This window comes from Triticum dicoccoides, chromosome 4B (genome assembly GCF_002162155.2).
Source record: "Triticum dicoccoides isolate Atlit2015 ecotype Zavitan chromosome 4B, WEW_v2.0, whole genome shotgun sequence".
NCBI lineage: Eukaryota > Viridiplantae > Streptophyta > Magnoliopsida > Poales > Poaceae > Triticum > Triticum dicoccoides.
Window position 1 is genome coordinate 655,060,769 of NC_041387.1, and position 13,865 is coordinate 655,074,633.

At 44.6% G+C, this 13,865-nt stretch overlaps 1 protein-coding gene across 1 annotated transcript in view; it reads right to left on the reverse strand.

Annotated features, from left to right (window-relative positions):
* LOC119294195 (protein SMAX1-LIKE 3-like) overlaps window positions 1–927 on the reverse strand; it is a 2,314-nt gene extending 1,387 nt beyond the window's left edge. Inside the window, exon 1 of the mRNA XM_037572434.1 lies at window positions 301–927. Within this exon, the coding sequence (XP_037428331.1) occupies window positions 301–881 (581 nt within the window). The 5' untranslated portion in view covers window positions 882–927. The remainder of the gene's footprint in view (window positions 1–300) is intronic.
* Between the last annotated feature and the right edge of the window lie 12,938 nt (window positions 928–13,865).

The window sequence follows — 13,865 nt, forward strand, 5'->3', positions numbered from 1 at the left end:
GATTCAACGAGATGGCCATGGGTCATAAGGCCTTGATCAATGCTAAGTGCTTAGGAGAGGTTCTTGGAGAAATAAATCAGACTTTTTTAAGCATCGGTGCTTATTCAGGACATACGCTTAATTAGGCGTCTCTCGTGTATAAAATAGGCATTGATGCTTCAGAAAATTCTGATTTATTTTCCTAAACACCTCCCTACGCATCTAGCATTCTACAAGGCTAACAAGCCGAGGAAGAAGAAAAAAAAATCAATCAGCTAGACGTGCATGCATGCCACACTGTGGAGCTAGTAGGCTACATACCTTCCGTCCGGGACGACGTGGGCGACAACCGATGGCTGGAGTTTCGGGACGTCACAACTTGCCCTAATCGGCTGCTCCCACGAGATGGCGGCGCCCACGACGCTGGCCCCGGCCTGGGACTGGTAGCTCGAGAAGCCGGCCGCGCGCATGACACGATCCACGCTCGGGTCGTCAAGGATGGAGAGGACGAGCTGCTCGAGCTCGCCGACCAAGGCGCCCCTGCGCCCCCGGTGCGCCTGCGCCCGCTTCAGCGCGGCAAGGAACGCGTTCGACGGCGCCGGCTCGACGCGGTCGCCACTGTGGTGGACCACGGACGCTGGCCTGGCCAAGGGGAGGCGGCCGAGCGCCACGTCTAGGCGGGGGTCGAGCGCGTTGTGCTGCTGCAGCGAATGGAACTGGAACCTGGCGCAGGCAGCGCGGAGGATGGCTGCCGCTGCCGGGGACGCCGAGAGCACGGCGCTCGCGATGTGGAGAGGGGTCACCTGCGCGTGCCCCCGCTGCCTCGCCAGGCTCACCGCCTGCCGGACCACGGCCGCCGCCTCCTCCCCCAGCGCGTGCTCCTGCCCGCCGGTGACCCGCATGCTAGACCGATCGTCCCACGCGCGCTAGCTAGCTACTCCTACGTAATCTTCGGGTGTAGACGTGTAGTCGACATACCCCCACGCGGAGATTTATGCAGGTGTGAGGCCGTGATCGAATTATGTCGTGGTTTTCTTGATGCATTATTTCGGTTACGTGCGTACGATAGATCTGAGGACCTCGCCAGTGTGTATACCCCGCAAATCCTTTGTGGTCACTAGTCCCGGCACACGATGGACCGTACATCATCCTCATCCATGTACATGCAGTCATGGCAGAAGGGCCTATTTATATCTGGGCCTATTTATATCCATGTGGATGTGGCCATCGGCGGTACTCTGGTGGACACGACCGAGTGATTATTGCCGAAAACACCAGCTACAATTTACTGGATTATTACCCACAGTGCTTCCTTCGGATGGAAATATAAGTCTGGTACAAGGGAACTCAGGTCGTCAATGTAAGTATCAAAACACGTATAATATACAATAAAAATATATTTAGAAATTTCATCCGATGAATAATGTAAATATATATTTTAATAACATAGAATACATTTTCTGCTAGTCAAGTCACATATATCTATCTATGTCCGACCCTCCAGAGGGAGTAGTATATACTCCCTCTGTTTCATACGGCGCCGTTGCGTGATCGAGAAAGACACGTATTTTGAGAATCAAGTTTGGCCAATAACATGTGGGCTCTATGCGACAAAAGTAGTAAGCTTGTATACGGAAAAGCTTTTCAATGGTATAACTTTCTTGTCCGATGTATTTCTCGACGGGTTCCCGCCAGGGGTTCCTTTGCGATGTTATGTTCCATATATATGGCACGGGCTTGAAGTTGATGCGTGTTCATAGTGTCTACCGGGCCATCTTTGCGGGCGTGGGATTCTATGCTTTGGTAGTAGTTTGCATGTGGACATGTTTATAACGGTTTTTGCGCATTTCCAGTTAATTAATTTAGAAATTCTCTTCTTGATTAATTGACGGGGCAAATCTTTGTCTCCATTTAAAAAAATGATTAATATATAAGGGACGAGGCAAATCACTGAAATGAAGTGAGTAGCAGTACGTGTGTTTGTACAACAAAACAATATTGTGTGTGCATGTGCATGTATCATTATGTGCAGAATGAAGTACCATTATGGTTTCACGGTTAGCCCCTCAGCACTAAAACTGGTTACTTAATCCCCTGAGTTTACAAAACAAAATAAATCATCCCCGAAGTGGCCCTGAAGTGGTTTTGAGAACCTTTTCACAAATACTCTCTCCCTTTCGGTTTAAAGGGCATATGTCAAAATTTTCAGATTTACACTATATTAGCCCCACGTTTGGTCTCATTCAGTTGTGTTTTGAGTCTCACACCATATTAATCCATTGAGATGAGAGGGAGAATTAGAGGCCACACATGCACTCTTATTTGACATGTACATGCAAATCCAATGAATAACTGGGAGGATGATGCACTTATAGCTTCGAGAGTCGAACATGTAGGACATATTTCATTAGGCAGTTTTGAACCCGCGAAACCCGTGTCCTCCACTCACCATCTATCTTAGTTGTTGAGAACTTTAAGATGAACCCTTTAAACCTGAAAAGAGGGATTATCTTAGTGTCCCCATGTAGTATATCTTAAGCTATATCTAATAGCATGAAATAGACGTTTGAATATAGCAGTCCCGGTGCACTATATCTTACTAGTGTTTTATCAAAAAGCAAGACTATGCATGTTTTTTATTTGCGAATCAAAGGAGCTTTGTTCCATATTTAAAGAGTTACAGTCGAGAGACAACAGATCCTCAATACATGGTGGTCCTTGATGCATCCACACAACCATGGTACACTCAGTACGACTATACTTTGCTAGGCAGTCGGCAACTCTATTTTGAACCCTAGTTAACTTTTGTGGAATAAACTCCCTGACTTTCATCAACTCCTTAGTTTCAGCCACGAGATGACCATAGGCAGAACGATCTAACCCATCCACAGTTAAACTGGACAACGCCTCACTTGAGTCAGATTGGACAATGACTGGAGTGGCACTTGCTATGCAAGACTATACATGTTAACGATATGCATGTTCAAATCTGAAGTAGTGCCATCCATCTTCATTTTTCAAACCTAACACACATGTGCAATATAAATTCTAAAAACAGAAAAACGATTTACTCCGCTGCCTATAATCTTCCCAAATGGCAGGCAGCATGCTGCAGCAGCTTTTAAGCGTGCACTGCTCCGTATGCACACACACGATATCAGCTTTCAACCTGATGTTCACCGGCAGTGTGGCAGCAGCAACGTGAGAGCACTTGTGCCGTATCCAGGCCAGCTAAGCATATCCTGATCTAACATTAGTTTCTCCTCTATTAAATGGTCTGACCGGCGGCACTTATCCAAAAGACAGCCGACGGTAAAGGCATGCAGGTGGAGCCACGGCTCTGTCATTTACGCCAAATATTTCTGATCTTGGCTCAGCGTTGCACTTGCAACCGGCCCCGTCCCGTCCTCCATTGCCAGAGGCCCAGAGACAATCTTGACAGTGTACCTTCAGCCAATCTTTACTCTCTCCTGCTGTAGAGATTTTTTTTTTTTGAGACAACCTCTTGCAGTAGAGATGGTTGCCCCAGCCCACAACTGACACCACCGTCCAACTAATGGAGCTAGTTGAAGTGCTGAGCCCAAATGATCGAGCAGCAGATGTAGTAGCGCTGCGACTGGCTACTCACTGGAGCATTTACAAGACATATAATATTGGACCAATCTTCTCCCCGTTAATAAGTTGCATGCCACCCTAAAATTTTTTTGCATGCCGTATCAATTTTTTTACAACAGGGAGGGGTCCTGAACGACCTAGAAACTGGCATAACGAATGAAAGCCATTATATCGCAACAAGTAACTGAAACACGACATTTTTTAAAATATATTGATAAATATTTGAATTTTATGAACATTTTTCTAAAAAAACTTGAAAAGGAAAATGAACCAAAGGAAATCGGTAAAAGGAACAATAGGAGAAAGAAAAGGGAAAAAACTCTCACACACACGCTAACACGCAACCAAAAATAAGACTTATTTTTTAAATGTTTTTGTTAAGCCCCGGGAACCACATGTCACTGGCACAAATTAACAGTTTTAATTAGCAACGGCACAATTAACAGTTGCTTAGCCTAACCAGGCATTTATTTACGTAACTATTCCTGTCAAGAAAATATTTTACCTGTCAGTGGCCGAATGCCGGCGCCCGCGCGCGAAGGCACGACGGCGATGTAGGGGGAAGATGACCGAGCGGTCAAGGGGCTGCGAAACAGGCTTGCGACGATGTTGGCGCGAAGCTGCACTGGCCTGGGGTGGTCGGGTCCAGCGGGGCTTTCAAATACCACGACAGCGGTGAGCTCTCGCGACGGCGAGCGGCGTTGCTAGGCAGGGAGAAGCTACGGACACGACGAGGTCTAGGAAAAAAAAAAGGAGGAAACGTCCTATGGCTCGCCAGAAACTCGAGTATGCTCTCAGAAGAAGTTGGAGTAGCACATCAGAGGAGGTCGGGCCATGAGGGCCGCCGGTCGTCGGAGGTCTTTGCCGTCGATTCTGGCGTGCCCCTCTCCAATTCCTAGCGGCAGGGGGCCCTCCTCGAGCTCCTTATTCCTTCACGCTCGTCAATTTTGCGCTCAGACGTCTCTTGTGAGCACCCCACGACGACCATCTCCGTGCGCCGCTGGACTACGTCGGGTGCTGGATCTGGTGGCATCCTGCGTGCCGAACTGATGTCAATCAACGCATGACTGAATGATGGTGAGCTCACTTGGGCCACATCGGCGAGCCTGGCACCACCACTTGTTGCTGGCCGCTTCAAGTTCCTTGTACACGCCGGAGTAAAGTGAGAAAGAGACAAGGAGGGAAGAGAGAATACATTTTTTTTCTTTTTTCTTCGAGTGGGTCTTGCATGTAAGTGACACATGCATAGAAGGGCAAAAATGTTCAAATAATGTCTCTAAACGGTCAAAGGCCTTTGACTAGATGAAAACGGCACGGAAGGGCATTTCTATAAGTGCACCAAACGGCAGAGGAGCAAATTTGAGCATGCTTCAAAATTAGGGGTAAATCTGAGTAGTGGGTTCGAGTTAGGGGCACAAATGTAAAAGCTTCTGTTTTTCAACGCCGACCCACTGGCGGGAACACATCTGTTTTTTTAACGCGCGAAGGACCGAGTTTGCAAGGATTAGAACTCATGACTTTGCAGTCTTGATGCGATCTGCTAACCCCTCGACCTGACGGCTACCGATGATCATGGGAAGCATGAAATATATGAGAACACACAACAGTGTTCAGATTCAAAAACATTTTAGAAACATTTCTTGAAAATTGCGAACAATTTTTAAATGCCTCAATATTTTTTGGACGCGCAAGTTATTTTTGAACAAAAATTCCAAACTTTTTTGAATTCAAATATTTGCTGAATTGCCAACAAGTTTTGAAAACATGAACATATTTTTAAGTTTTGAACAAATTTGAAAAAACAGGAACTTTTTTCTAAATTCCCAAACATTTTTGGATTTGTTAAAAAATAAATAAAAGGTGATTTTTTAAAATTATAATTGTTTCGAATTGTGAACATTTTTTGAAAAGAAGCAAATAATTTTCAAAATTATAAACTTTTTTGAATTAATAATCATTTTTGAAAATATCAGAGGGAAATCTGAAAATTGGAATGTTTTTGAAATTTTGAACTAATTTTGAAAATGTGAACATTTTACTAAATTTCTGATATTTTTTGAGAAAATAGAACTAGACTTGAAAAAAAGATACGGGAAAGAAAAAGTAAAAAGCAAAAGAAAAAATAGAAACAGAAAAAATTGACAACGGGACGGCCCTGTCGTGGGTGCCCCTAGGCGAATCACCGACTACTTGACGAAGTGCGCGTTAAATAGTTTTTCTGTGCATTGGTTTGTGCCGCCCTTGTGGACGAGTAACACGGAGTGCTGGCAAAAAACAACCTATATGAGGCCAAAGAAACAAAAAAAAACATATATGAGTTCATAGAACCATAATAATCGCAGAAAATTCTCAAAAAAAAATCTCAGAAAAGAAAAAGTTTACAGAACCAGAATCTTTTTATGGTACAAATGCTTTTTTAGGAATCACCATAGGCGCAAGCTGCCCCACCTGAATATATATCTGAAACTAAACTGCAAAGCAGCCGATGTTCCGATGTTCTGGAAGCAGGAGGTTTCGCAATGCTGCCTAAGACATTGGTCTGAAAAATGCTCACATTAGACATTATAAACTATGATCTTTGAAAAAATACTATAAAAATATGATAATTGGTCCGACTAATACCTGCCGTCCATTTTTCAAACCGTTGAAACCACCTAGAATGGTTTGAAAGAACACCCTCTGCTAATTGAAAAGGAAAACATCATCCACCACATTCAGGATACATCATCATCAGCCAAACTGTCTTCCTCCTCTTTCCCATGCACTACACAAACGTTCATGTCCCATCAAATACGAAGACGTGGGCCACTTCCATGTCTATTACGTCATCTTCGTCCTCGTTGTCATGTCGTTACTCCATCCGTGGGGAGGAGGCGGAAGCCACAGACATCCTCGAGTGACACATGTCGGAGCTCAGCACCACGATGGCATCCTCCAGACTGACCATGTCACTGTTGCATCCTCCTACCATTGTTACTCCCACGATCGCGTTCTTGATGTGCATCTCCGAATCGCCATCCAGTCGGTTGACACCATCGATTAATATGACACTGTGAGGGTTCTCCGTGATTGCTTGGCCTCGGCGTTGCCACCATTGCCATCGCCGTCGTTGTCCAGTGATCTCTGCCTCTTGAGGGTGAGCTTGCCGGTGCGTGCAAGGATGTCAGAGTCTGCAGGGCTCCGAACTCGGCGTAGGAGCCAAACACGAGCATCGCAAGCTCCTGAGCAACCATTGTCTGGACACCATCATCCCTTCCTCAAAAGAGTAGTCAGGTTGTCGGCCATACGCGGCAAAATTTCTTGTTTTGACCCTTTTTGCTAACAAATTCAGGATGTGCCCCCCCTTGGGAAATTTTTTGAGATCTGACCCTTTACCGCCATGGGCCCTGGCGGTAGGTCCCTCGACGGTGACTAACGGCTATTTGCCCGTGCTGACATGGAAAATGGCTTACCGCCAGGGCCCATGGCGGTACGGTACTGAAGCCTACCGCCAGCACCCATGGCGGTAGGGTCCTGGGAGGTGGATAAGGGTGGGAGGGGCTGGATATTTCCTCCCCCACTCCTCATGCACTCTTTCAGCCCACCCACTCCTCACCACTCCCCCGAGCTCAAGTCTCCCCCCTCTCTCTTTCAAGCACAAGAGCCTCTCAAATCTCTCTCATTTGTTAGAGATTTCTATGGTGGATTCTTACCATTTTCATCACCCAAGGTAGCTCGCTCATTTCCCCTCATTTTGATTGGTTGATATCTTTGTTTAGTTTGCATTTGCTCATTTGGTTACAAACCCTAGTTCATTATTTTGATGGGGTCAAATCAATTACTATGATCCATTTAGGGTTATGTTTGTGATTTTCTTATGTATGATGTGCCTAGAATTGTTTGTAGATTTGTTTGTGTACCTAGATCTAGTGCTAGTATTAGTGTACACAATTGGGGTTGGGTTAGGCTTAACAAAGCAATTAAACCTAAGGGTGTGTTTGGTTTCAGAATCAAGTGGAATGTCATGGAACTATTCCATTCCTAAGGAACGGAATGATTCCATCTTGGTGTTAAGCTAGAAGAGAATGAGATAGGATGGAATGGTTCCCAGGGACAGAATGCCAACATTTCCAGTAAATCTGAAAAATCCGAAGTCTGAACTAACAACTGCGCAGTTTATGTGAACTTGTTGTTGCCTACAATGCCAACACCATTCTTGAGCAAGCACCAACCGCCAAAGCACGGTGACCATGCTAGCTGAAGAGGAGGACGTCGGGAGGCTGGAGCTCGCCTCGGGCTTCCTCCCACCCCATACATCCTGTCCCTCATGCCAATGTTGGACAGATCCTGCGACCTTGTACGCCGGCCGGCACGGCTGGACGCCGATGCTCCGGACGCTGCACGACCGCAAATCCCGGCAACGTGTGCTCAAGTGCGATGGTCGGTTGGATGTGACATGCCTGGCAGCTCGTGCTGGATGCCTCGTGGTGGCTGCGGCTTCTTGCTGCTGCGGTTGCCCCGCTACACCATTGGTCTCTGTAGCGAGTGAGTAAGGAGGTCGTGGGAGCGGGCTGTTCCACGTGGTCCGCTCGATTTCGAGAGACCGCTCGAAACGGCATAAACAGGGAATATGCCATCCCTGGAATCGAGTGGTTCCGGTTCCTTTGACGATCCAAAGGCAGGAATGGGGTCTAGGAACGGAACCGACCCGTGTCGTTCCACTTGGTGACAGAAACCAAACACACCCTAAGTTCACTTTCATAGCAACTTGTTGAAATGTAGGATGGCACCGTCCATTTTCGTTGAATTTTCCGTTGAGGGGACGGCGCAGTGTGAACGCGAAGTGATTGAGGAAAAGATGAACTTCTGGATGGAAGCCATTGATGCGTTGAATGCGGCGTGTAGGGCCTTTCAACATTGTTATTTCACCGCTGACTGTTCCAAAAATTTAATCAAAAAAAGGAGAGGAAGATGACCAAGCTCAAGACGGCAGAAAAAAAATTGTAGGCGTGATCTTGCGATGCAAATTGCATTGTGTGCGACAAGGGGAGAAGCTGCTAGGATAGACATGGGAAATCATGGCCAGGTCATTGATTGGTTAGTGAGGCAGCCATTTTCGTCGGACCAGAAGCGGGCTTCTCGTTGGGTATGGGTCGAAGAAAGAAATGATGTTATTTGTTGCAACCCGGGACCGTACGCCAAATAGACTTGAATGAGGCTATGTAATCTTTCTCATTTGGACTACAATGACATGTACCCTTAACATTTGGTCGTCATTTGAACTACTATGACTTGTACCCTTAACATTTGAACACATTAAGAACTTGGTGTTGTATGTCATATCAAGTAACCAAGTGTTGTACTCCGTTGAATTTATTTTGTGTTTTGTTGTATGTCATCTTAAACCCGTATATTCATCTAGGATGGACATTCGATCCATTACTATGAACATAGCATGTGAGAAGCTCATGATGGAGCGACACCGTTGCTTGAAGAGGGAATGTGAAGCATGGTTGAAGAGTTGTGATGAGGCAAATGCGGCCAAGAAGGATTTCAAAAAGTATCACTTTATCGAGGAACCTTGTGATGCTAAGGAGAAAAAAGCTTTCTGAAAGCTTGTGAATGAAAAAAAGGAGGATGCTTGATGTGCTGCAAGACCGGGAATATGCTTGTAGACACACTTTGGCAATTGAGAATGCGTTCACTGCCAGCAAAGCAGAATTCCGTGAGATGGACTTGAGGAAACCCGGCTAGGTCATAGGATGGGCAATCGAACAAGGCGTGTCAGAGAATCTGGCCCGCCGTGCTGCATGGGCCTGGTTCCGCAAAACGAATGGTGTGTTGGGTCATTGGGCAGGATCCACCGACTTTCAACTGAAGAGTAATCAAGCTTGTGACGATCAAATTGAACGTCTGATAAGTATGAGAGCTATGTTACCTGTTTAGAAAATGTGTCATCGAGCTTAAGCTACTAGTTTCAACCGATGTCATTCGAACCGGGTCATGTTTTAATTAGTTTGAACATGTGTTATTCGTGGATGTAATGAACTATGTTGAGTTGATTTATGTTATGTATGTGCTTGCTAGTTGATCATTCTAAGATTTGGCCTTAGATGAACTATGTTGAGTCATGAACTATGTTGAGTTAATGAACTATGTTATAAAGTATGAGCGTAATGAACTATGTTGAGTTATGTATGTGCTTGAGTTGAGTTGGGCCTTAGATGATGGCAGAACAGAGGAGGTGCTATGTTTTAAACCCTACCGCCAAACCCCCTAGCGGTAGGTTGCTGAACCCTACTGCCAGGGCCCATGGCAGTAAGGGGGTGGCGCCGGGCGTGAATCAGTAGTGTAACGAGATTAAAGCCCCCCTTGGCGGTAGGGTGTGCCCTACCGCCAAGGGGGGCTTTAATCTCATTACAGTACCGAAACACTATCTGTGCCATCCCCTTACCGCCATGGGCCCTGGCGGTAGGGTTCAACAACCTACCGCTAGGGGATGTGGTGGTAGGGTTTAAAATAGAGTACCTACTTTGTTCTGCCCCTCATCTTAGCACAACAGTTTATAATCATAGAAAATGCTGACAAATCACAGAAATTGTTGACAAACTTTAGTTCTCACGACAAATTCATCCACGACAAGTTCACGACACATGTCTTCTTGCCTTAGTAGTACATAATTCATGATAAATGATAAAGGTGGCATGGCTTCATCCGGTTACATGATGAGTCCACCAAAGCGAAGGCTTTACTGAGTCATACGGGGTCATTTCCCCTTCTTGTCACGTGCCTCATCCTCCTCAGATGCCTTGCAAGCCTTTGCCAGCTTTCTTGCCCTCTCCTCCTCACGAGCAAGCTTTGCTTGGCGTTCCTTCTCCTCCTCGCGTTGCTTCCGCTCCATCCTCTCCTTCTGGCGACGCTCTTCCTCCAAGCCTCTTTGAAACCTTTCTTCAAACAGCCGCTGGCGCCTAAGACAATCTTCATATTGGTCCTTTTGGACATCTTCTGGCACTCCATGATCTATCCATGTGAAGTACTTGCATAGAGGAGACGGTGACTGCATACAAAATGGATGTTAGTGTTGACACACATTTTAGAGTAACATGTTACTTCTCTAGCATACCGGTGGTTGGTCATAGGCGTGAGTTGGAAGCGCACGATCATAAGCATAGTTGGGGCATACAAAGTATCTCCTTCCTTCCGTCCATGACTTCTTTTGGTCGGTGGATACCTTCACCTTGCAAACATCTCCACACCAACATGGCAAAATCTTCACATCTTTCTCCTTCACCTTGTCCAAAGATGCGTTCTCCCACTTGTGTGGCATGTCTTCTTGGTTAGCACACGGTGGCCTCGTCATGGAACCGGATGAAGCCATGCCTACAACAATTAAAGATGTTAAGTGATACGTCTCCAATGTATCTATAATTTTTGATTGTTCCATGCTATTATATTACCCGTTTTGGATGTTTATGGGCTTTACTATACACTTTTATATCATTTTTGGGACTAACCTACTAACTGGAGGCCCAACCCGAATTGCTGTGTTTTTGCCTATTTCAGTGTTTCCCAAAAAAGGAATATCAAACGGAGTCCAAGCGTAACGAAACCTTCGGGAGTGATCTTTTTGGAACAAACGCAATCCAGGAGACTTGGAGTGGACGTCAAGAAGAAGCCGAGGCGGCCACGAGGGTGCAAGGCGCGTCCTGGGGGGGGGGTGCCTCCCCTGCCTCATGGGTCCCTCGTGGCTCCCCTGACCGACTTCTTTCTCCTATATAAATCTACATACCCCTAAAACATCAAGGAGCACCACGAAAAACTATTTCCGCCACCGCAACCTTCTGTACCCGTGAGATCCCATCTTGGAGCCTTTTCCGGTGCTCCGCCGGAGGGGGAATCGATCATGGAGGGCTTCTACATCATCACCAAGGCCTCTCCGATGAGATGTGAGTAGTTTACCGGGTCCATAGTTATTAGCTAGATGGCTTCTTCTCTCTCTTTGAATCTCAATACAAAGTTCTCCTCGATCTTCTTGGAGATCTATTCGATGTAACTCTTTTTGCGGTGTGTTTGTCGAGAACCGATGAATTGTGGGTTTATGATCAAGTTTATCTATGAGAAATATTTGAATCTCCTCTAAATTATTTTATGTATGATTGGTTATCTTTGCAAGTCTCTTCGAATTATCAGTTTGGTTTGGCCTACTAGATTGATCTTTCTTGCAATGGGAGAAGTGCTTAGCTTTGGGTTCAATCTTGCGATGTCCTTTCCCAGTGACAGCAGGGGCATCAAGGCACGTATTGTATTGTTTCCATCGAGGATAAAAAGATGGGGTTTATATCATATTGCTTGAATTTATCCCTCTACATCATGTCATCTTGCTTAATGCGTTACTCTGTTCTTATGAACTTAATACTCTAGATGCATGCTGGATAGCGGTCGATGTGTGGAGTAATAGTAGTGGATGTAGGCAGGAGTCGGTCTACTTGTTGCGGACGTGATGCCTATATACATGATCATGCCTAGATATTCTCATAACTATGCACTTTTCTAACAATTGCTCGACAATATTGTTCACCCACCGTAATACTTATGCTATCTTGAGAGAAGCCACTAGTGAAACCTATGGCCCCCGGGTCTATTGTCTATCATATAAGTTTCCGATCTACTTTATTTTGCAATCTTTAATTTTCAATCTATATCATAAAAATACCAAAAATATTTATCTTATCATATTATCTCTATCAGATCTCACTTCCGCAAGTGGCCGTGAAGGGATTGACACCCTTTATCGCATTGGTTGTGAGGTTCTTGTTTGTTTATGTAGGTGCGAGGGACTTGCATGGAGCCTCCTACTAGATTGATACCTTGGTTCTCAAAAACTGAGGGAAATACTTACGCTACTTTGCTGCATCACCCTTTCCTCTTCAAGGGAAAAACCAACACATGCTGAAGAGGTAGCAAGAAGGATTTCTGGCTCTGTTGCCGGGGTGGTCTTCATTCAAGTCAAGACATACCAAGTACCCATCACAAACTCTTCTCCCTCGCATTAAATTATTTGCCATTTGCCTCTCATTTTCCTCTCCCCCACTTCACCCTTGCCGTTTTATTTGTCCTTCTTTCGTTCGATCTTATGTTTGCTTGTGTCTCCATGTGCCTTCTATGTGCTTGCATCTTTGCTTGCTAAAAATCTATTGTTACGGATCCACTTAAAGTGTTCTACTTGGATCATCTTTGATCCTTATGCGCTCGTGCTGAAACCCCAATTAGCCTAGTTGATGGGAAATCTTTAGATGAGCATGCTTATTTTGTGCGTCACCGTTTGTCTGAAAAAGGGAGACTCTTATGGGATCAAATAAACATATTGTTGTGTTATACTTTGAATCTTTGTGAAATTTATGATTTTACTTGTTGCTCTAAGAACTCTAAAAAACACCTTCCCTACCTATGTGAGTTTAATGAAAATGAAATCTTATCTTCTTATGCAAAGGGTGTTTATAGTTACTTTGATATCGAACAAATTGAAGAATTTGTTGCTTTTAAGGGTGCTTATGAAGTTGCTTCTTTTATTGAGAAGTATGACATTACTCTGAAAATTTTGACATACTTAAATATTGCTATGAAAACTATGCTCATAATGTCCATGTCAAAGAATTGATTGAGAGAATGACTGTAGCTTTGGAAGAAAATAATGATATGCAGGAATCTATAGATAATGATTCCATTGATTTGATTGAAATATCCCTTGATGAACATGATGCTTGCTATTCTTGTGTCCATGATGCCAATATTTATGAAGATGAATTTGCTATAGTTCCTTATGTTAAACATGAGATCGTTGCTATTGCACCCATACTTGGTAGTTCCTTCGATGAAAAGCATGATTTCAATGATGCTACTATAAGTTCTCTTGATGTCAATTGTGCTAATAATATGCAAAACCCTAAGCTTGGGGATGCTAGTTTTGCTATGTCTACTACTTGTTGCAATGATCATGATTGGGGTGATTCTTTTTGTGATCTTGAAAATTTATTTAAGCCCCATGATGAATATGAGATTGATAATAGTGTTTGCAATATTATTGAAAGTGGGTTTGGAAGAGTGTCAACTTTAGATCCCACATATTTGGATTTTGATCAATCTTATGAATTTTTTGATAAAAGTGGGTTTGGAGAGGTCCTGACTTTAGTTAATCATAATCCCACTATTTTGGAAGAGTGTCAACTTTGCATGCATGTGGATCATGTTAAAAATATTTTATGTGATAGCTATTTTGTTGAATTTGCTTATGA